Source organism: Oncorhynchus mykiss, chromosome Y (assembly GCF_013265735.2).
Source record: "Oncorhynchus mykiss isolate Arlee chromosome Y, USDA_OmykA_1.1, whole genome shotgun sequence".
Classification (NCBI taxonomy): domain Eukaryota; kingdom Metazoa; phylum Chordata; class Actinopteri; order Salmoniformes; family Salmonidae; genus Oncorhynchus; species Oncorhynchus mykiss.
Window position 1 is genome coordinate 34638168 of NC_048593.1, and position 23243 is coordinate 34661410.

At 43.7% G+C, this 23243-nt stretch overlaps 1 protein-coding gene across 5 annotated transcripts; it reads left to right on the forward strand.

Annotated features, from left to right (window-relative positions):
* Nucleotides 1-65: 65 nt before the first annotated feature.
* LOC110510153 (phosphatidylinositol-binding clathrin assembly protein) lies at nucleotides 66-23082 on the forward strand. Of its 5 annotated transcripts, XM_036968242.1 has the most exons (20): nucleotides 66-386; nucleotides 780-897; nucleotides 2474-2616; nucleotides 3268-3343; nucleotides 3563-3665; nucleotides 3995-4088; nucleotides 4196-4307; nucleotides 5346-5452; nucleotides 6421-6462; nucleotides 8273-8358; nucleotides 9646-9739; nucleotides 10001-10128; nucleotides 10366-10466; nucleotides 12422-12559; nucleotides 12684-12714; nucleotides 14528-14666; nucleotides 15163-15186; nucleotides 15285-15341; nucleotides 17037-17153; nucleotides 19983-23082. In XM_036968242.1, exons 2-20 carry the CDS (start codon nucleotides 816-818, stop codon nucleotides 20013-20015), a joined length of 1707 nt encoding a protein of 568 aa, XP_036824137.1. In that variant the 5' UTR covers nucleotides 66-386; nucleotides 780-815; the 3' UTR covers nucleotides 20016-23082. The 5 variants fall into 5 exon arrangements, with proteins under 5 accessions (XP_036824137.1, XP_036824132.1, XP_036824134.1 ...); XM_036968237.1 differs by having other exon boundaries at nucleotides 66-897; XM_036968239.1 differs by having other exon boundaries at nucleotides 66-897; nucleotides 20001-23082.
* The last annotated feature ends 161 nt before the right edge of the window (nucleotides 23083-23243 follow it).

A 23243-nucleotide genomic window follows, 5' to 3' on the forward strand; every position in this document is an offset into this window, starting at 1 on the left:
AAATCGCAGTGTTCCACTTTAAGATGCCCACCCCGGACCCTTTCTGTGTTGGCCAATCAACCCCTTTCTAAGTCACCTGATTCATAGGCGATACTGCCATTTTACACATGAAGTTTAACTGAAAAAATTAATAATCAGCTACCTAACAAAAAACATTTGTAAAATGTAAGAACCATTTGTAAATGCCTTCAGATTAAAACATATGGAACACGGCAATTAAAGGATACGGAAAAACTCGGTGTCACTGCTACAAGACCTCGACACGATCACAGGGAAGCTTGAGAGAAAATACACTAATCATATGCTATTTTGTAACGTCTTCAAAATCAGTCTAGCAGCAATCATCTAACCAGCGCGAACGTTGTGTGATCACCAACCGAGCATTGGTAGGCTAACTAATCAATGATTGCTGCTGTTCATGTAGTATACTGTACTGGCTGTACACTAACCGGCATCATCACCATTAGAAAGCTTTTATGGGGATACATTCACGACCATCCGAACGAATCATTATCGGCTGATTTCGGTGTGCTCGGTTTTGGATAAGGTTTTTTAGATTTGTATGTGTGGACCATTGGATTGCCAATAAAATATATGGTTTACTGACTAGCCGTATATTTTATTTGGCTGCCGTATGAATTCTGCCATCGGATTCGCGCCAGTGTACGTTTTTTGTTTCCAAACGGGCAATCTGTTTAGAGGGCACGCTCCCAATCACCACTAAAGACATTTTGATTTCTAATTCCCCGATTACTTGCTTTTGAAACATGTCTGGACAGTCTATCACGGATCGGATCGCTGCGGCTCAGCACAGCATGACAGGATCCGCTATAAGCAAAGCCGTCTGCAAGGCCACGACGCATGAAGTCAGCGGACCAAAGAAGAAACACCTTGACTGTAGGTTAAGTAGACCACCAGTGTCCCGCCGTTGCTACATATTTCGCAACAAAAGCATTGGTAACATTGAATATTCAAGAAGACCTGTATGTTCATCATGTTTGATTGGCCATTGGTGTAGTTTTAATAGCAAGGTTTTCGACATTCTATGGTAATAGGCTATGAATAATTGCGCATCATAGCCTTCAACAGCTCATGTAGTCAATCATTACAGTGTCATCATCCTACAGTAGGCTATCGTACTGTAGCCTAAACATAATGAGACAAATAGGTTATTACTCAGTGTCATACATGCAAATGCACACATTGTGATCATAAATAGCCTATTACCTTATTCATCATTGTATGAAGTAATAATGCAATCAATTCCCCTTTTAATAGGACTGGCTATGTAGGCTAACATTTTCTGGCAGTTTAGGTTAAATGCATAATTTGAGTTAATCTACTATTATTTCCTCTATTTCCTACTGAGTTTTAGACAAAAATCAGTCTAATTTAAGACGAATAACTTATTAACAATGGTATTATTCCGATATTATTGCTGCCACAAAGGTACAGTATATTGTGCTTGTATGTACCCTTTGAGGTTTCTCAGCTACTTTAGTTTGTAGTGAGCTGGTGTCCATGGGTCAATCATATTAGTACAATGACAACAGTGTCATAGACAACCTTGATCTCAACATTTCTGTTTATCTGTGTGTGGTCTGGAACTGGAGTGTGTGTTGGATATCAAGCATTTTCTCCACATTTAACTGCTGATGATTAGGTTAGGTGGCTTTCTACCCAAATAATTACTGTGTCCAGTCAATCAATTAAGCTCAATCAGTCCTGTCCTGTATCAACCCATAGACCCAGAGGGTTATTGGTTCAAATAACAGATCTTGTGTTGCCGGTCTGGTTATTTTCTGGGAAGGATTTTTTCATTGTTGAATTCTCTATTTCCCCAATCTTTATTGAAAGTAATCAATTGTGCAAATTTGAGTCATGTTAGAGTCATTTTGTGTGCAATTACATAAGCTAAAATAATAAAAATAGTAATTTCTGAGTGGAATCGAAGATTTCAAATGGGACTTAAAAATGTGGTAGCCGACTGCAAAGGTAGTTATTTAAAGAGTCTGTACTGCTATGGATTATCCTGATTCCTCACGCAGTTCAAATTTCAGTCTTTGAGGAAAGTGGACAAATCCTGTGGGTAAGACTGTAGGAAATGTACTTTTATATTCTCTTGTATGGTTTAGTATAAGCTTAAACTCCTGGGAGGGAAATCCCTCCTAGAGTCAAATGTCTAGAAGGAATATATAATTATATTTGAGTTATTTTGATCACCGTCTGCTTTACAATCAGATTTCCAGTTTGAAATGTTAATTACTGTTTAGTCACTGTAATTAAGGCATAATAAGTGATAGTTAATTCACTAGTAACAGGATCTTTTTCAAGGGTGGGAGGTGCCTACCAGAGATCTAACTGCTGTTAGTAATGTTCAGCATGAGTTGATCAACCTGTAAAGTAGACTATATGTAAAGCACAGAAAGCACTGTCAAATGTTTAATTGTCCACATGCCGTGTGTTTTGGCAGACCTGATCCACTGCACCAACGAGCTGAACGTGAGTGTCCCCCACCTGGCTGACACATTGTTTGAGAGGACGGCCAACAACAGCTGGGTGGTGGTGTTCAAATCCCTCATCACCACGCACCACCTCATGATGTACGGCAACGAGGTACGTAACAAACATACACGCACACACACAGTTTTAACCTAACCATAACCCTAACCTTAACACTAAGCCTAACCCTAAAACTAGACCTAATCCTAACTAAAAAAAATAACAACTTCTAACCATAACCCATTTGCCTGATTTCTTTCCTTGTTTAAAAACAAACACACACTAGTAGCTGGGGTTCAAGTCCTTCATCATCATCACCTCATGAGTTCAGACCAAGTTCTTATTTACAATGACGGGCCTACACCAGCCAAACCCGGATGACGCTGGGCCAATTGGGCCAATTGTGATATAGCGGGATTCGAACCAGGGTGTCTGTAGTGATGCCTCAAGCACTGAGATGCAGTGCCTTAGACCGCTGCGCCACTCGGGAGCCCAATGATGTATGGCAATGACTGGCTTCACTGTAGCTCAATTGTTACTGGTAGAGCATGACACTTGTAACGCCAGGATAGTGGGTTCAATTCCCGGGACCACCCATATGTGAAATGTATGCACGCATGACCTTAAGTCGCTTTGGTTAAACGTGTCTGCTAAATGGCATATAATGTATATTATGCACTGTTCAAGTCCTCTGGTATTCAAACGTTTGATTGAATCTTTATTCTTACTGGTTTTGATCCCACTCTCTCTGTATTTTATCACCAGCGATTAATCCAGTACCTGGCGTCCAGAAACACACTTTTTAACCTGAGCAACTTCTTGGATAAGGGGGCATTACAAGGTACTGTAGGGAATTTTTCAACGCAAGCCATTTCACACCAGAGACAAACTGTACAGAAGTCACAGGCATAAAAAAAAACATTATAATCGTGCAATGCATGAACAACAGTGTGCAGTACAACAATTCAAACTGTCACTCTGAACGCGCTGCAGAGGTGTGGCTCTGTGTGCTGCCATGCCAGCACTCTAAATATGAATGTAAGTGCTCCCTCTCTGCCAGGATATGACATGTCAACGTTCATCAGACGCTACAGCAGGTATCTGAATGAGAAGGCCCTGTCCTACAGACTGGTGGCTGTGGACTTCACCAAGATGAAGAGAGGGTAAGATGTCCTGTAGTGGCTAGTGTGGAAAACTTCCACATTGTCACCCTGGGATACATAGTTTACCTCAGTGGCCAGGCCCACCTCAAGAGGGAGAAACAGTGACTTCGTCATAGAAACAATGGCAAAGATTGGGGACAAGCCTTTAAATAGATTCAAGGTAATCCAGCTAAACAAGTCATTTATTTCAGCAGCCTCTTTGGATAATGTGTGGATTATATTACGTATCAACATGATTGACAGGGAGTTGTTTGATTCATGCTGTATGATCATGTTAGTCAGTCATCACTTGTCCTGTTAAAGTGGCGCTGCGTGTCTCTTGCTGACAGGGTTGATGGTATGATGCGCACCATGACCGTTGACAAGCTGATCAAGACTCTACCTATCATTCAGAATCAGCTGGATGCTCTGCTGGACTTTCAGGTAGGCTGCATGGTTGGGGTGTTGAGCGGTCCATAATATGGGCTACATGATGACAGTGAGCTAGCTGTCAGTATGAACGCTCAATGTCTCATCTGTTCTCTTCCCAGGCTAACTCTAATGAATTGACCAATGGCGTCATCAACAGCGCCTTCTTGCTGCTCTTTAAAGACTCCATCCGCCTCTTTGCTGCCTACAATGAAGGAGTTATCAACATGCTGGGTAAGTACACTATCTGTTAGTTAGAGGAGAACTAGGATGTCACTAGGATGTCACTATGGTGTTACCATGGTGTCACTAGGATGTCACTATGGTGTCACTAGGATGTCACTATGGTGTTACTATGGTGTCACTAGGATGTCACTAGGATGTCACTAGGATGTCACTAGGGTGTCACTATGGTGTTACTAGGATGTCACTATGGTGTTACTATGGTGTTACTATGGTGTCACTAGGGTGTCACTATGGTGTCACTATGGTGTTACTATGGTGTCACTAGGGTGTCACTAGGATGTCACTAGGATGTCACTATGATGTCACTATGGTGTCACTATGGTGTCACTAGGATGTCACTAGGATGTTACTAGGATGACACTAGGATGACACTAGGTTGTCACTAGGATGTCACTAGGATGTCACTATGGTGTCACTATGGTGTTACTATGGTGTCACTAGGGTGTCACTATGGTGTTACTATGGTGTCACTAGGATGTCACTATGATGTCACTATGGTGTCACTAGGATGACAATATGGTGTTACTATGGTGTCACTAGGATGTTACTAGGATGTTACTAGGATGACACTAGGATGACACTAGGATGACACTAGGATGACACTATGGTGTCACTATGGTGTCACTATGGTGTCACTATGGTGTTACTATGGTGTCACTATGGTGTCACTAGGGTGTCACTATGGTGTCACTAGGATGTCGCTAGGATGTTACTATGGTGTCACTAAGGTGTTATTATGGTGTCACTAAGGTGTTACTAGGATGTCACTAGGATGTTACTATGGTGTCACTAGGATGTCACTATGGTGTTACTATGGTGTCACTAGGATGTTACTAGGATGTCACTAGGATGTCACTATGGTGTCACTATGGTGTTACTATGGTGTCACTAGGATGTCACTATGGTGTTACTATGGTGTCACTAGGATGTTTGTAAATGTATCTAGAAAATACCTAGCTAAAATCCTTTGTCCCTTTTTGTTTTCTTCTTTGCTTAGTTAACATATCCTCTTTTTTTATCCTAAAGAGAAATATTTTGACATGAAGAAGAACCAATGCAAAGATGCCCTGGAGATCTATAAGACGTTTCTGAACAGAATGACCAAGCTGTCAGAGTTTCTCAAAGTTGCAGAGGTAATGTTTCCCTGTTTGGCTTGTGTTGAGGAAAGGAAGGTTTCAGATAGATCCAGCAGGAAGGTAGGGCTCTTCTCCTCTCCTCTCCTCTCCGTCTCTCTGTCCCTCTGTTGCCGTGTGGTGGAGGCTCATGCTGAGGTCATGAATGCAGAGGCTAGCCTATTAGTGGGCATACAAATCTCACAGTGAAGGCCCCTCCATGTGCTGCCTGTTCTGATGCCTGTGTTGCATGTCTAAGGAAGAGGTTTTTTCTTACTCTTTCCTTCCCTTTCTCTCTTTTGCAATGATGAATGTCTGCTGTTATCCACGTAAAGTACTACTTGCAATTCAGAAGGCCGATTTGCGAAGATAATTAGTATCTCTCTGTAGTTTTATAGTTTCTCCTGCATTCTTTTATTAAAAGGCGTTCTTGCTGTCTTTACTGATTTGGTTACTATTTGGAGGAAGGTTTGGGGTGATGGGGGTGGGCTTCTATCCAAATACGGGCTAACGTTGACTCTAAGGGCCCATTCATTTAGTCGTCTAACAATGTGTTTGTCATTTGTGCCCCTGCCTTTTTCGTTCAAAGTCAACATTAGTTGTGTGTTTGTTTTGGATGTTTCTCACCTTGCAGTCACATGAGTATTACAGCCCAATGTACCCGGCACACCTGTCAATGGCATTTCAATGTGTAAACATTCATTTCAAACCAGTCTTCAGATCCTGTGTGTGTGTGTGTGTACTGTATGTACGTGTGGGCATGCCAATTCCCCTGTTGTCTTTTTATTGTTTTGTTTGTAGTCAGTGCATGGAGTAATGGATCCTTTGGTTTGATTCTTCTTTTTCCCTCCTCCACACACCTACCCCCCCTTTATTCTGTGGTTGTTTGTTTATTTGTTTGTTTGTTTATTTGTTTGTTTGTTTATTATGTTTGGTTTTTGCCCTCCACCCCCCCCCCCCCCCCCCTTCCCTCCTTTTTTGTGACACAGCAAGTTGGAATTGATCAGGGTGACATCCCCGATCTCACACAGGTCAGTGGTACATTTCATCTCAATATCTCCCATGTGGCTCCATTGTAAACGCTCCCATTCCCTACTCACCCTACAGACTTCCACAAGCCCTTCCTCTCATTCTGATGAACCCCCCTCTCTCTGAGCTCTGGGGTACAGAGGGGGCTACTTTCAAAATGGGTTCCAAATATGTGACCCTTTCTAATTTTGGAGATTGTGCAAAACATACATTTGAGTCATTTAGCAGATGCTCTTATCCAGAGTGATTTACAGTTAGTGCATTCATCTTAAGATAGCTAGTTGGGACAAACACATCACAGGCATGGAAAGTACATTTTCCCTCAATAACGTAGCTATCAGTAGAGTCAGAGCTAGAAGTGGGGGGGGTCAAGTGCAAGTGCTGGTGATTTTTTTTGTTGTTTCTCTACCTTGATTTTAGTTTTTTTTTTTCTAGTTGAATCACAAAATACATTTAGTTTTGATTTTGAAATGACTCTGAAAAGTCAGGCAAATTCAGCCTCTGTCCTAGCAGATATGGGCCTATGGTGTTTGCCCATATAAGCCTTTTGTACATCAAGGTTTGACATCCCTTCATGATTTCTCATACAGTTTAACTTTGTGTTGCCTCAAAATGAACACTATTGTACATATTTTTCCTGAAAAGATATCCCATCAACATAGCTGTGGGGAGAGCAGCGAATGGTTTCTACCAAAGTGTCCGTAATGCCATCCTAAGCAGTGCATAACATCTGATGTGACGCTACAAACACTTGTTGACGCTCTCTTCAATGACACTCATGTTTTCCCTCCACATTGAGAAAAATAATCATGAACAAATGTTTCTGTCAACTGGTATGTCATGTTTGCAGTGCTTATGAAGACCTTACGTGTCCCTGTTCAACTAAATAGTAACCCATGTCATTACTGAGCTGTAGATGGTGTTTTCTTTACTTCAAACTTTTAGAATATTCTATCATTCTCTGAAGAAGGATATCCAGAATTTTAATTATTCACGTTTCCCCTAAATAGTTATACAAGTAGCTGCATGAGTTACGATTGTGTTCTGTAATGAAAAGCAAGCCTCTGGTTGAAACATGGGTATGACATGTGCAAAATGAATTCGCTCATCCTTGGTTTATTAAACCATCTTTTTTTATATCTTTATAAAATATGCTATTCATTTGCCAAATGTGTTTTTACCTAATATTCATCAGATATTTGGCTTTTCTGTCAGTTAACTCGTTTGGCTCCCAAACCCTTTTTCAATTGGACACTAAGCTAATGACAAAATTGTAGCATCCACTAATATTATGTCTACTCTAACCTGTAAAATACAATTGATTAAATGAATATTCATGAATGAATAGTGATACTCAAATTAGCATATAAACAGAATCCATTGGTTAACTGGCCATTAATGGACTGTGGTGTGTGTGTGGGGGCATAGATGCATGGGCTAAGCTCTTTTCTGTATTCTGACCCCCTCAGGCCCATACACTGTAATGACCTCCCAGGCCTGTCTACTTGATTGCATGAGAGAGATGACTGATCTGTGCATGTCTGGCGTGAAGCCAAACCTAATTATACCAGATGTATTTATATGTAAAACTAGCTGCAAAAATGGAGACTATGCTGAACAATGTGTTATTTGGCTCTGTGTGCGCGCGTGTGTCTGTGTGTGTGTCTGTGTGCTTGTGCGTGCAAAAATGTGTGCGCACCGCACCTGTGAGTGTGTGTGTGTGTGTGTGTGTTTTCCCAATTTTTCTACACAATGCTGTTCTCCCTTGGTAAAGTATTGTTACTTCACCCCCCCCCCCCCTTTCTCAATCAGGCCCCTAGCAGCCTCCTGGAAGCTCTGGAGCAGCATCTGGCCTCTCTGGAGGGGAGGAGAACCAAGGAGCTCTCCACAGACACCAGGTAACACTTTGAGTCTGAAGGAGGCATTTACACTGATGCTGGCACGTCAACATATTTATCAGTCACTGAAGCTGGCATGTCAACATATTTATCAGTCACTGAAGCTGGCACGTTAACATATTTATCAGTCACTGAAGCTGGCACGTTAACATATTTATCAGTCACTGAAGCTGGCATGTCAACATATTTATCAGTCACTGAAGCTGGCATGTCAACATATTTATCAGTCACTGAAGCTGGCACGTTAACATATTTATCAGTCACTGAAGCTGGCACGTTAACATATTTATCAGTCACTGAAGCTGGCATGTCAACATATTTATCAGTCACTGAAGCTGGCACGTCAACATATTTATCAGTCACTGAAGCTGGCATGTCAACATATTTATCAGTCACTGAAGCTGGCACGTTAACATATTTATCAGTCACTGAAGCTGGCATGTCAACATATTTATCAGTCACTGAAGCTGGCACGTCAACATATTTATCAGTCACTGAAGCTGGCATGTCAACATATTTATCAGTCACTGAAGCTGGCACGTCAACATATTTATCAGTCACTGAAGCTGGCATGTCAACATATTTATCAGTCACTGAAGCTGGCACGTCAACATATTTATCAGTCACTGAAGCTGGCATGTCAACATATTTATCAGTCACTGAAGCTGGCACGTCAACATATTTATCAGTCACTGAAGCTGGCACGTCAACATATTTATCAGTCACTGAAGCTGGCACGTCAACATATTTATCAATCACTGAAGCTGGCATGTCAACATATTTATCAGTCACTGAAGCTGGCACGTCAACATATTTATCAGTCACTGAAGCTGGCATGTCAACATATTTATCAGTCACTGAAGCTGGCACGTCAACATATTTATCAGTCACTGAAGCTGGCACGTCAACATATTTATCAGTCACTGAAGCTGGCATGTCAACATATTTATCAGTCACTGAAGCTGGCACGTCAACATATTTATCAGTCACTGAAGCTGGCATGTCAACATATTTATCAGTCACTGAAGCTGGCATGTCAACATATTTATCAGTCACTGAAGCTGGCACGTCAACATATTTATCAGTCACTGAAGCTGGCACGTCAAAATATTTATCAGTCACTGCTCCACCATTAGTTGTCATGTCTTGACAATACATATACAATACAGGTACACAGTCAGACACATTATTAGTGTTTTTCTGATCCCTGAGGTTAGTCCCAGAATGCTATGTGTGACAGTTAGTGTGCGTGGCGGTCCCTGACAAGCGCTCTTGTGGTCTCTCTAGAGCCAGCACCTTAACCAGTGCTGTATCGTCACTGTCCAGCACTGGAATCTCCCTCAGCCTCATGGAACAGAAGGAGGACCCGAACAGCCTCCAGGTCAGACAGGGTCACTGCTACCACTGTAGAACAACTTTCTTGAATAGCCCATTACAATGTAAATGCATTACTGTATGAATACCTATATAAATGAGAATAAATTATAACGCTTATAATTTACATATTATAAACACTTGTTATACATTGTTCTTTCAGATAATGTACTCGTATATAGGCTAATTAGGAAACACATGTAAAACCCAGCCCTGTTGTACGTTCTTTTGTCTCATGTGGATTCACTCCTGTGTGTCTGTCCTACAGGATGAGGGAGCCAAGGTGAATGACATGCAGACGCCCACCATCTCTCCCAGTGCCCAGTCAGTGGGCAGTGCCAGCAGCGGGGCCACAGAACTCTTCTCCAACTCATCTGTTCTATCCGGTACCAATAAGTAAGCAGACCTGCTGTCTGATAATTGTTGTGTTTAAGACCTATGGGTATGTTTCATTCAGTTTGTTTGCTCTGTATAACTACTCTATGTATCTTATTACAAATGGGAGCTAGCTAAATCACTTTATAGTATATTAGTTGGGTTATTAGTGAATAGGGACCCCCCCCCCCCCCCCCCGGGGTCTGCTCTGCTATCTTTTTTATCTCTGCTGTCTGACTCTCTCCTCTGTCTCCCCAGCGTGCCAAACCTCACCAGCGACCTTTTCAACGTCCAGCCCTCCTACAACCCAACGATCCAGACAACACACACTGTACCGTCTAACAGCAACGCCTGGGGAGGTGAGGCTCACAGACTACACATCCATACAGTACAAACACACACTGTACCGCCTAACAGCAACGCCTGGGGAGGTGAGATTCACAGACTACACATCCATACAGTACAAACACACACTGTACCGTCTAACAGCAACGCCTGGGGAGGTGAGGCTCACAGACTACACATCCATACAGTACAAACACACACTGTACCGTCTAACAGCAACGCCTGGGGAGGTGAGGCTCACAGACTACACATCCATACAGTACAAACACACACTGTACCGTCTAACAGCAACGCCTGGGGAGGTGAGGCTCACAGACTACACATCCATACAGTACAAACACACACTGTACCGTCTAACAGCAACGCCTGGGGAGGTGAGGCTCACAGACTACACATCCATACAGTACAAACACACACTGTACCGTCTAACAGCAACGCCTGGGGAGGTGAGGCTCACAGACTACACATCCATACAGTACAAACACACACTGTACCGTCTAACAGCAACGCCTGGGGAGGTGAGGCTCACAGACTACACATCCATACAGTACAAACACACACTGTACCGTCTAACAGCAACGCCTGGGGAGGTGAGGCTCACAGACTACACATCCATACAGTACAAACACACACTGTACCGCCTAACGGCAACGCCTGGGGAGGTGAGGCTCACAGACTACACATCCATACAGTACAAACACACACTGTACCGTCTAACAGCAACGCCTGGGGAGGTGAGGCTCACAGACTACACATCCATACAGTACAAACACACACTGTACCGTCTAACAGCAACGCCTGGGGAGGTGAGGCTCACAGACTACACATCCATACAGTACAAACACACACTGTACCGTCTAACAGCAACGCCTGGGGAGGTGAGGCTCACAGACTACACATCCATACAGTACAAACACACACTGTACCGTCTAACAGCAACGCCTGGGGAGGTGAGATTCACAGACTACACATCCATACAGTACAAACACACAATTCCTGCTTGGTCCCTCTCTCTCTGATCGCTGAGTCAACATGGCTTGTAGCTTTCTACTGGACAGCTGGCAGGACTGAAATAGCCTTACAATATGACAGGACTGAAATAGCCTTACAATATGACAGGACTGAAATAGCCTTACAATATGCCTGAGGCTATGGCTATTAACCTGTAGCCTGCAGCCCGACTCTCTCTCTCTCCCTGTAGCCCAACTCTCTCCCTGTAGCTGGACTCTCTCTGTCTCTCCCTGTAGCCCGACTCTCTCTCTCTCTGTCTCTCTCCCTGTAGCTGGACTCTCTCTCTCTCCCTGTAGCCCAACTCTCTCCCTGTAGCTGGACTCTCTCTGTCTCTCCCTGTAGCCCGACTCTCTCTCTCTCTGTCTCTCTCCCTGTAGCTGGACTCTCTCTCTCTCTCTCTCTCTCTCTCTCTTTCTCTCTCTCTCTCTCTGTCTCTCTCCCTGTAGCTGGACTCTCTCTGTCTCTCTGTCTCTCTCTGTCTCTCTGTCTGTGTGTGTGTGTGTGTGTGTGTGTGTGTGTGTGTGTGTGTGTGTGTGTGTGTGTGTGTGTGTGTGTGTGTGTGTGTGTGTAGCCTGACTCTGTGACCTGACTCTCTGACCCTCTCTCTGTGACCTGACTCTCTGACCCTCTCTCTGTGTGACCTGACTCTCTGACCCTCTCTCTGTGTGACCTGACTCTCTGACCCTCTCTCTGTGTGACCTGACTCTCTGACCCTCTCTCTGTGTGACCTGACTCTCTGACCCTCTCTCTGTGTGACCTGACTCTCTGACCCTCTCTCTGACTTATTTCATTTCAAAGGGCTTTATTGACATTGGAAACATGTTTACATTGCCAAAGCAAGTTAAATAGATAATAAACAAAAGGGAAATAAACAATAAAAAATGAACAGTATACATTCACTCTTGGACTCTTTCCTTGTGAGAACAAACTCTATCCCCCTGTATGTCTCTGTCCTCAGGTTTGGGGCTCCCAGGGGATCTTCTGAAGCCAGCTCAGCCGACACACGTCCACTCCCACAGCCCTGGGATCCCGCTGCACTCTGGGGGGAAGATGATACCCAGCCACCTGGACTCCTCTTTAGCCAACCTCGTTGGTAGTGAGTCTCTCTCGCTTTTACTTGTTGCTTCACATATAATTTTATTTTTCAGTAGTAATTAAATGGTCATATGGTCTGTAATAACATCTGAACATGTAACACATCTTAATCGCTCATTTTCCAGACTTGCAGTTCGGAGAAATACCAGCCAAAAAGTGAGTGTCAATACTATTTGAAAAGGACCGATGTGCAAACAATCTACTGTATAATATTGGATCCAGTATAATACAGTATAATATTGGATACAGTATAATACACTATAATATTGGATACAGAATAATACACTATAATATTGGATACAGTATAATATTGGATCCAGTATAATACAGTATAGTATTGGATACAGTATAATATAGTATATATTGGATACAGTATAGTATTGGATACAGTATTGGATACAGTATAATACAGTATTGGATACAGTATAGTATTGGATCCAGTATAATACACTATAATATTGGATACAGTATAATACACTATAATATTGGATCCAGTATAGTATTGGATCCAGTATAATATTGGATACAGGATAATACAGTATATATAATATTGGATACAGTATAATATTGGATCCAGTATAATACAGTATAGTATTGGATCCAGTATAATATTGGATCCAGTATAATACAGTATAGTATTGGATCCAGTATAATATTGGATCCAGTATAATATTGGATCCAGTATAATACAGTATAGTATTGGATCCAGTATAATACAGTATATTATTGGATCCAGTATAATACAGTATAATATTGGATACAGTTTAATATTGGATACAGTATAATACAGTATAGTATTGGTTCCAGTATAATACAGTATATATTGGATCCAGTATAGTATTGGATCCAGTATAATCCAGTATAGTATTGGATCCAGTATAATCCAGTATAGTATTGGATCCAGTATAATCCAGTATAGTATTGGATCCAGTATAATCCAGTATAGTTTTGGATCCAGTATAATCCAGTATAGTATTGGATCCAGTATAATACAGTATTGGATCCAGTATAATACAGTATTGGATCCAGTATGATACAGTATTGGATCCAGTATGATACAGTTTAGTATTGGATCCAGTATAGTATTGGATCCAGTATAATACAGTATAGTATTGGATCCAGTATAATACAGTATAGGATCCAGTATAATACAGTTTTGGATCCAGTATAATCCAGTATAGTATTGGATCCAGTATAATACAGTATTGGATCCAGTATAATACAGTATTGGATCCAGTATGATACAGTATTGGATCCAGTATGATACAGTTTAGTATTGGATCCAGTATAGTATTGGATCCAGTATAATACAGTATAGTATTGGATCCAGTATAATACAGTATAGTATTGGATCCAGTATAATACAGTATAGGATCCAGTATAATACAGTATTGGATCCAGTATAATACAGTATAGTATAGGATCTGGTATAATACAGTATTGGATCCAGTATAATACAGTATAGTATAGGATCCAGTATAATACAGTATTGGATCCAGTATAATACAGTATTGGATCCAGTATGATACAGTTTAGTATTGGATCCAGTATAGTATTGGATCCAGTATAATACAGTATAGTATAGGATCCAGTATAATACAGTATTGGATCCAGTATAATACAGTATAGTATAGGATCCAGTATAATACAGTATTGGATCCAGTATAATACAGTATTGGATCCAGTATGATACAGTTTAGTATTGGATCCAGTATAGTATTGGATCCAGTATAATACAGTATAGTATTGGATCCAGTATAATACAGTATAGGATCCAGTATAATACAGTATTGGATCCAGTATAATACAGTATAGTATCGGATCCGGTATAATACAGTATTGGATCCAGTATAATACAGTATTGGATCCAGTATAATACAGTATTGGATCCAGTATAATACAGTATAGGATCCAGTATAATACAGTATTGGATCCAGTTTGATCTGATACATAACCCCCACCCCCTCAGGCCAGAGCTCCAGTGGACCCACCTGGTAGAGAAGAGGCCCACAGGGGGGACTCACTGGCAGGCCAAAACCACCTGCACCACCCCCAACTGGAGCCACCACACACTCATGGCTCCTCAAGCTATGCCCATACCACAGCTGGTGAGTGATAGTATGTAATATATGCCATTTATCAGACGCTTTTATACAAAGAGACATTAATCATACTGTATGTCCATACATTTCCATATGGGTGGCCCCAGTGGGAATCGAACATGGGTTCCTGGCGTTGCAAGAGTCTCCTGCTTACTCTCACCAAATATAATGTTAAAGACAAGCCAGCAATGCAAAAGGTGGCTTTGATATTAGATGTACTCTTTCCTTATAGAATCTAACAGCACGCATTACACACTGGGATTCTGCTGCAAATCCCATCTTTCAAAATGGAAGTGGTTATTGCAGCTCCTCTCGGGCGCTGGCAATTCTCATTTTCCCTCTGCATATTTGAATAAGTTTGCACTCTAATTATCTCTCCTCTTTTCATTTCATTTTTTCATCCATCTTCTCTTTACATTTTCCACTCAATTATCCACCACACCATCCATTCCCATCTACATGTCCTGCTATTTCTCCTCCTCTTCTTACCCTCATGCTGCAGAATGGAATGATCTATACTGGCTATGTAAGTACATGAATATCTGTAGAGGGAGTACCTGTAGTGCATTCCTCAGTCTGTTCTTCTAGTCTTGCATTGTTCCATTTCACCCTTTCTCTCCATAGGCTCCAGCACCAGTTGCTTTTCCCATGACGACACAGCAACTGCCTGTTTATGGAATGGTAAGGAATGATCTGCACCATGGTACAGTACCCAGGCCTAACAATAAGGAATGATCTGCACTATAATACAGTACCCAGGCCTAACAATAAGGAATGATCTGCACCATGGTACAGTACCCAGGCCTAACAATAAGGAATTATCTGTACCATGGTACAGTACCCAGGCCTAACAATAAGGAATGATCTGCACCATGGTACAGTACCCAGGCCTAACAATAAGGGGGGATCTGCACCATGGTACAGTACCCAGGCCTAACAATAAGGAATGATCTGCTCCATGGTGCAATACCCAGACCTAACAATAAGGAATGATCTGCACCATGGTACAGTACCCAGGCCTAACAATAAGTGGGATCTGCACCATGGTACAGTACCCAGGCCTAACAATAAGGAATTATCTGCACCATGGGACAGTACCCAGGCCTAACAATAAGGAATGATCTGCACCATGGTACAGTACCCAGGCCTAACAATAAGGGGGATCTGCACCATGGTACAGTACCCAGGCCTACAATAAGGGGGATCTGCACCATGGTACAGTACCCAGGCCTAACAATAAGGAATGATCTGTACCATGGTACAGTACCCAGGCCTAACAATAAGGACTGATCTGCACCATGGTACAGTACCCAGACCTAACAATAAGGGGGATCTGCACCATGGTACAGTACCCAGGCCTAACAATAAGGAATGATCTGCACCATGGTACAGTACCCAGGCCTAACAATAAGGAATTATCTGCACCATGGTACAGTACCAGGGCCTAACAATAAGGAATGATCTGTACCATGGTACCGTACCCAGGCCTAACAATAAGGACTGATCTGCACCAGGGTACAGTACCCAGGCCTAACAATAAGGAATGATCTGTACCATGGTACAGTACCCAGGCCTAACAATAAGGACTGATCTGCACCAGGGTACAGTACCCAGACCTAACAATAAGGGGGATCTGCACCATGGTACAGTACCCAGACCTAACAATAAGGAATGATCTGTACCATGGTACAGTACCCAGGCCTAACAATAAGGAATGATCTGTACCATGGTACAGTACCCTGGCCTAACAATAAGGAATGATCTGTACCATGGTACAGTACCCAGGCCTAACAATAAGGAATGATCTGTACCATGGTACAGTACCCTGGCCTAACAATAAGGAATGATCTGCACCATGGTACAGTACCCAGGCCTAACAATAAGGGGGATCTGCACCAGGGTACAGTACCCAGGCCTAACAATAAGGGATGATCTGCACCATGGTACAGTACCCAGGCCTAACAATAAGGGGGATCTGTACCATGGTACAGCACCCAGACCTAACAATAAGAAATGATCTACACCATGGTACAGTACCCAGACCTAACAATAAGGAATGATCTGCACCATGGTACAGTACCCAGGCCTAACAATAAGGAATGATCTGCACCATGGTACAATACCCAGACCTAACAATAAGGAACGATCTGCACCATGGTACAGTACCCAGACCTAACAATAAGGAATGATCTGCACCATGGTACAGTACCCAGGCCTAACAATAAGGAATGATCTGCACCATGGTACAGTACCCAGACCTAACAATAAGGAATGATCTGCACCATGGTACAGTACCCAGGCCTAACAATAAGGGGGATCTGCACACAAAGACCACTGATCCTCAGGTGACATTTTGTCCTCCTCCCCCCGTTGTAGATGCCTCATCAGATGGGGCAGATGGGTGGAGTCCCTATGATGGCACCACAGTCTATGATGTACAACCAGCCTGTCCTGCGACATACCAATCCATTTGCCCCCATGCCAGGAGCCCAGGTAATCCCCACTGTCCTCTCTTTACTGTCCTCTCTACACTGTCATCTCTTTACTGTCCTCTCTACACTGTCCTCTCTTTACTATCCTCTCTACACTGTCCTCTCTTCACTGTCCTCTCTACACTGTCCTCTCTTTACTGTCCTCTCTACACTGTCCTCTCTTTACTGTCCTCTCTACACTGTCCTCTCTTTACTGTCCTCTCCCCACTGTCCTCTCTACACTGTCCTCTCTTTACTGTCCTCTCTTTACTGTCCTCTCTACACTGTCCTCTCTTTACTGTCCTCTCTACACTGTCCTCTCTTTTACTGTCCTCTCTACACTGTCCTCTCTTTACTGTCCTCTCTTTACTGTCCTCTCTACACTGTCCTCTCTTTACTGTCCTCTCTTTTACTGTCCTCTCTACACTGTCCTCTCTTTACTGTCCTCTCTTTACTGTCCTCTCTACACTGTCCTCTCTTTACTGTCTACTTCTTGCTGTCTTCTCTTTACTGTCTACTTCTTGCTGTCTTCTCTCCTCACTGTCCTCTCCTCACTGTCCTCTCCTCTCCTCACTGTCCTCTCTCCACTCCTCACTGTCCTCTCTCCTCTCCTCACCGTCCTCTCTCCACTCCTAACTGTCCTCTCTCCTCACTGTCCACTCTCCTCACTGTCCTCTCTCCACTCCTCACTGTCCTCTCTCCACTCCTCACTGTCATCTCTCCACTCCACACTGTCCTCTCTCCACTCCACATTGTCCTCTCTCCACTCCCCACCGTCCTCTCTCCTCTCCTCTCTCCACTCCTCACTGTCCTCTCTCCACTCCTCTCCTCTCTCCACTCCTCTCCTCTCCTCTCTCCACTCCTCTCCTCTCTCCACTCCTCACTGTCCTCTCTCCACTCCTCACTGTCCTCTCTCCACTCCTCACTGTCCTCTCTCCTCTCCTCTCTCCACTCCTCACTGTCCTCTCTCCACTCCTCACTGTCCTCTCTCCTACCTGTCCACTCTCCACTCCTCACTGTCTCTTCTCCTCTCTCCACTCCTCACACTCCTCTCTCCACTCCTCACTCTCCTCTCTCCACTCCTCACTGTCCTCTCTCCTCACTGTCCTCTCTCCACTCCCCACCGTCCTCTCTCCACTCCTCATCGTCCTCTCTCCTCACTATCCTCTCTTCACTCCCCACTGTCCTCTCTCCTCACTGTCCTCTCTCCTCTCCTCACTGTCCTCTCTCCACTCCTCACTGTCCTCTCTTCACTCCCCACTGTCCTCTCTCCTCACTGTCCTCTCTCCTCTCCTCACTGTCCTCTCTCCACTCCTCACTGTCCTCTCTCCACTCCTCACTGTCCTCTCTCCACTCCTCACCGTCCTCTCTCCTCTCCTCTCTCCACTCCTCACTGTCCTCTCTCCTCACTGTCCACTCTCCACTCCTCACTGTCCTCTCTCCACTCCTCACCGTCCTCTCTCCTCTCCTCTCTCCACTCCTCACTGTCCTCTCTCCTCACTGTCCTCTCTCCTCACTGTCCTCTCTCCTACCTGTCCACTCTCCACTCCTCACTGTCCTCTCTCCACTCCTCACTGTCTCCTCTCCTCTCTCCACTCCTCACTCTCCTCTATCTCCATTCCTCACTCTCCTCTCTCCACTCCTCACTGTCCTCTCTCCTCACTGTCCTCTCTCCACTCCCCACCGTCCTCTCTCCACTCCTCATCATCCTCTCTCCTCTCCTCTCTCCACTCCTCACTGTCCTCTCTTCACTCCCCACTGTCCTCTCTCCACTCCTCACTGTCCTCTCTCCACTCCTCACTGTCTCCTCTCCTCTCTCCACTCCTCACTCTCCTCTCTCCATTCCTCACTCTCCTCTCTCCACTCCTCACTGTCCTCTCTCCTCACTGTCCTCTCTCCACTCCCCACCGTCCTCTCTCCACTCCTCATCATCCTCTCTCCTCTCCTCTCTCCACTCCTCACTATCCTCTCTCTCCACTGTCCTCTCTCCACTGTCCTCTCTCCACTGTCCTCTCTCCACTCCTCACTGTCATCTCTCCACTCCTCACTGTCCTCTCTCCACTCCTCACTGTCCTCTCTCCACTCCTCACTGTCCTCTCTCCACTCCTCACTGTCTCCTCTCTCCTCTCCTCACTGTCCTCTCTCCTCTCCTCACTGTCCTCTCTCCTCTCCTCACTGTCCTCTCTCCTCTCCTCACTGTCCTCTCTCCACTCCTCACTGTCCTCTCTCCACTCCTCACTGTCCTCTCTCCACTCCTCACTGTCCTCTCTCCTCTCCTCACTGTCCTCTCTCCTCTCCTCACTGTCCTCTCTCCTCTCCTCACTGTCCTCTCTCCTCTCCTCACTGTCCTCTCTCCACTCCTCACTGTCCTCTCTCCACTCCTCACTGTCCACTCCTCACTGTCCACTCCTCACTGTCCTCTCCTCACTGTCCTCTCTCTTCACTGTCCTCTCTCTTCACTGTCCTCTCTCTTCACTGTCCTCTCTCCACTCCTCTCTCCACTCCTCACTGTCCTCTCTCCACTCCTCACTGTCCTCTCTCCACTCCTCTCTCCACTCCTCACTGTCCTCTTACTGTCCTCTCCCTAACTACTTCTGTTATGTGAATCATGATTCAAGGCATCAGTTAAGAGGCCTAAGTAGGTTAATCATAATCATACTTGTAATCCTGTCTCTGCTCCTTTTAGAATGTATCACTTGCTGTTTAATACTTAATTTGTCAATGCCAATTAGTGTTGGTTTGCCAGTAGGTTCTGGAATAATGTAAGATCGTGTTACTATATTACGTTTTTGTAGTGTTACCGTACTGTTCTGTTTCTTACACTGAATGATCTGTTATTAAACCGTAACAGGCTTATTTTCCTATGCAGATGCACTTCATGTAGGACCGGGAGTATTTTACCATGACAGCAAAGCAGAGAGACAAAACAAACCAATCCAGAACCAAATACAATGCAAGATAGAGGAGCAGAAGATCGGGGTGGAGACAGACTGGAGATGTGTTGGTGTCCGTGCTCTTTCAGTGGCCTCTGTGAAATAGAACCTCTGTCACATTGTGTATCATGACTGATAGTCCCATCCAAGTCTTTTGAAAAGTCACAGCTCACATTCATTCTGTATTTGATTTGATCATTTGAATGGGTAATGTTCTGTCTGTTGAACCCCTGGTATGATGACTGCTGTATTCCAGTTTGGAGCTTGGCCCTTTGTAGTGAATTGCAGACAACTGCCAGCCCCCATCCACCGGTGTCTATCTCTTTCTCTAAGAGTTTGCACGCACTTTAATCAATGTCTACATGCACATTGTCCACTTAGCATCTCATACAAACCACTACAGTGCCGCTACGTCTTTCCTCTCCAACTTCCTGTCAGAGTTGCTGTTGCCGTCGTTGTAACATGGATAAGTGTGTCCTTTTTTTGTGTGTATTTAAATCAATGTACACCACCATCAGTATTCATTCCATGTTGTTGTTAACTGCAGATTCCACAGCCAGTTGTAGTAAGACCTTGGATAAATGGCTTGGAGACACATGTTGTGTGTATGTACTGTGTATCTGTCTGAGGGTTAGGTAGCACTCAGACATCTAAATGTACAAAGGCTATTGTGTATTGTTTTCATAGGTTCCTGTGAAAGCTGTGGTCTGCATGGCATTGACTGGCCACTGCTAGTTCGAAATGGAGAACTCCATGTCTACATACATCCACACACTGAAAGTATTACTCCTATGAAAGCAATGAAGAAGGCCCACTCATAATTTCATATGTAACGTCATAACACATTCTGCCTCTGCTGTCCCGTCCATTGTTCGCTCTGCTTGAGGTTGTTTTATATGATCCATGTTTCTTGAGCTGCTACAACAGATTCTGCTCTTTGAAACTGGTTGCGTTTTATAGATAGATGTGCTGTTCTTGTAATGGTCCTACCAGTCTTGCCCTGTCTGTGAGTAAACGTTGGGAGAGTGCGTTCTTTGTTTTTCTTCTCCAGCTAACTGTACTGCTCCAGGTTGAGGCCTACTGAGTGGTTGTGTTTCTGAGTGGCAGTTATTGTAGTGTAGCTCCTCACCAACCACTGGGGAATGTTGTTGAGGAGCTCTTTCTGAGACTGCGTCCTGAGACAGTGAAACTGACACTCGCTCTAGTGAATCGGCAACTCTCTGACATACCGTTGCTAACTCCAGCCCCAGAGAGAGCCTAGCTGTCCGGAACTTTAGCAGAAGGCAGGGGACAAGTGAGGAGGAAGTACAGGGATCTGTAAATGTGATCAAGGGTCATGTCTGTCAAACTCCCAAAAGAACTAACGGTGACAGACAGCATATATAGCACAAACCCTGGAGGGGTGAGCGTTCTACTGCACAAAACTAAAACCATTGCTGGGATGTACAGTCGAAGGGGCTGGGGAAAGCTTTGTTTTCTATTGATTGTGTTTCTCTATGTCCATGCCTTCCCCGTGAGTTAAACAGGGTAGTGATCCTCCACGAGGCCTCCCAGCTCCTGGGTCCTCCGAGGTCAATGAGGTCACTGAAGTCATCCAGGCAATCCGGTAGCGTGTATTTAGCAATGAGTAGTCAAGTGTCGTAACGTGTCTCAATACAAGTCCGTCGTCTGTTAGATTGCTATAGAGCCTCTCATTCTGCTAATCACTGGCCTGTCGGACTACTGCATTCTGATCTGTGACCAGCCCACACTGTGTAGATGTTATTAGAAACGTTGTAGTTCAGTCTCAATGTCCTCTGTGTCAGTTAAATGGTTTCATGCAAGTTTGTGCAGTCCCATAGACCAATTCTGACCGTTCTGCTGTCCTCTGTATATAACCTCGTGTGTTTTTGATGTGTTCTCTGTAAGTGATGGCCCATGGAGATGCCATGGGTTGTTATAGCTGTGTCTGTGGTGGGGTTATTGTGTTTGGAGATGTGATGGGCTGTTCGTCTGTAATGTTTGTCTACATCTTGATGAGGGATGGGGGTTGGGTTCAACAGTATCACAACTTGTCTACCAAGAGTGTCTTCATTGTGGCAGTGGGCACTGTCCTCTCAGTCCGTACAGGAACATTTTGCACCAAAGTCATCAAGCGCAGCTTTTCTCAAGGTCACATTGCTGATATCCAATTTGAAGGAATTTGATTTCAGAGACACAAGTCTTTATGCATGATTATTGTTGTCTTTTTATTGACTTGTGTGCCCGGTAAAAAGCATGATCATGTGTGAAATTGCACTTACCGTGTGTTTGCAAAACAATATTTTACTTACCTCTTTACAGAAGCATCCATTGGAATTCATAAATGTTTGTCCCACCAGATATCCAGACGTCTGTGTTGCATTCGAAATGCAATTCGGAAGCTCTATCAAATCAGTTATGAGACCACACGTTTGTGAAACAACATGAATGACATGCATCACCTAGCTAGCTAGACATTAGTCTGCAAAACCCCTCTTTAGCGTTGCTATTTTCAATACATTTGTTGAATGCTTGCTCTTTTTTTGAGTACTCTGACAACATTTTTGGACATCTCTAAGGATCTCTTGTCCCCTTGTCATTGGACCACATCATTCTTCGCCAATAAGCTTCCTTTGTGTGTGCAGTGGGAAATCTCACTCCCATATCTTTTGGCCACTGAAAGATGTCAACAACATGCGTTTTCACTTTTTGCCTGACGTTCTCTGGTTATATATAATATATGCATATTTCACAATGTGAGAACAGTATTACCTACTGTATACCATACTGTCTGTCTGGAAACTGTCATTTTTCCTGTGATGAAAGCATTGTCCAGGATGTCCTGTTTGAGGAGTGAGGGCCCATTCCTTTTGATTTTGTCCATCAAATGGATTGATAATACATAATACACTGTATTGTCAATGATAAGTTACATTGTTATAAACAATTGGTTCTTATTTTAAATGCAGAGGTTGTTGTTTTTGGAATAAAATAGAATAAATTGGCATATTTTGCTCAGGTTTTATGTAGTTCTTGGCAGTAGTCCTGCTGCCCATTGTAACCGCTACACCTTGTAACTCACAACAACCGTGTACAAGATGAAGATTGTCACTATTCTCTATCCATTTCAAAGATCCATACAGTACCTGTCACAAAAATACAATAGGAGAATTATCATT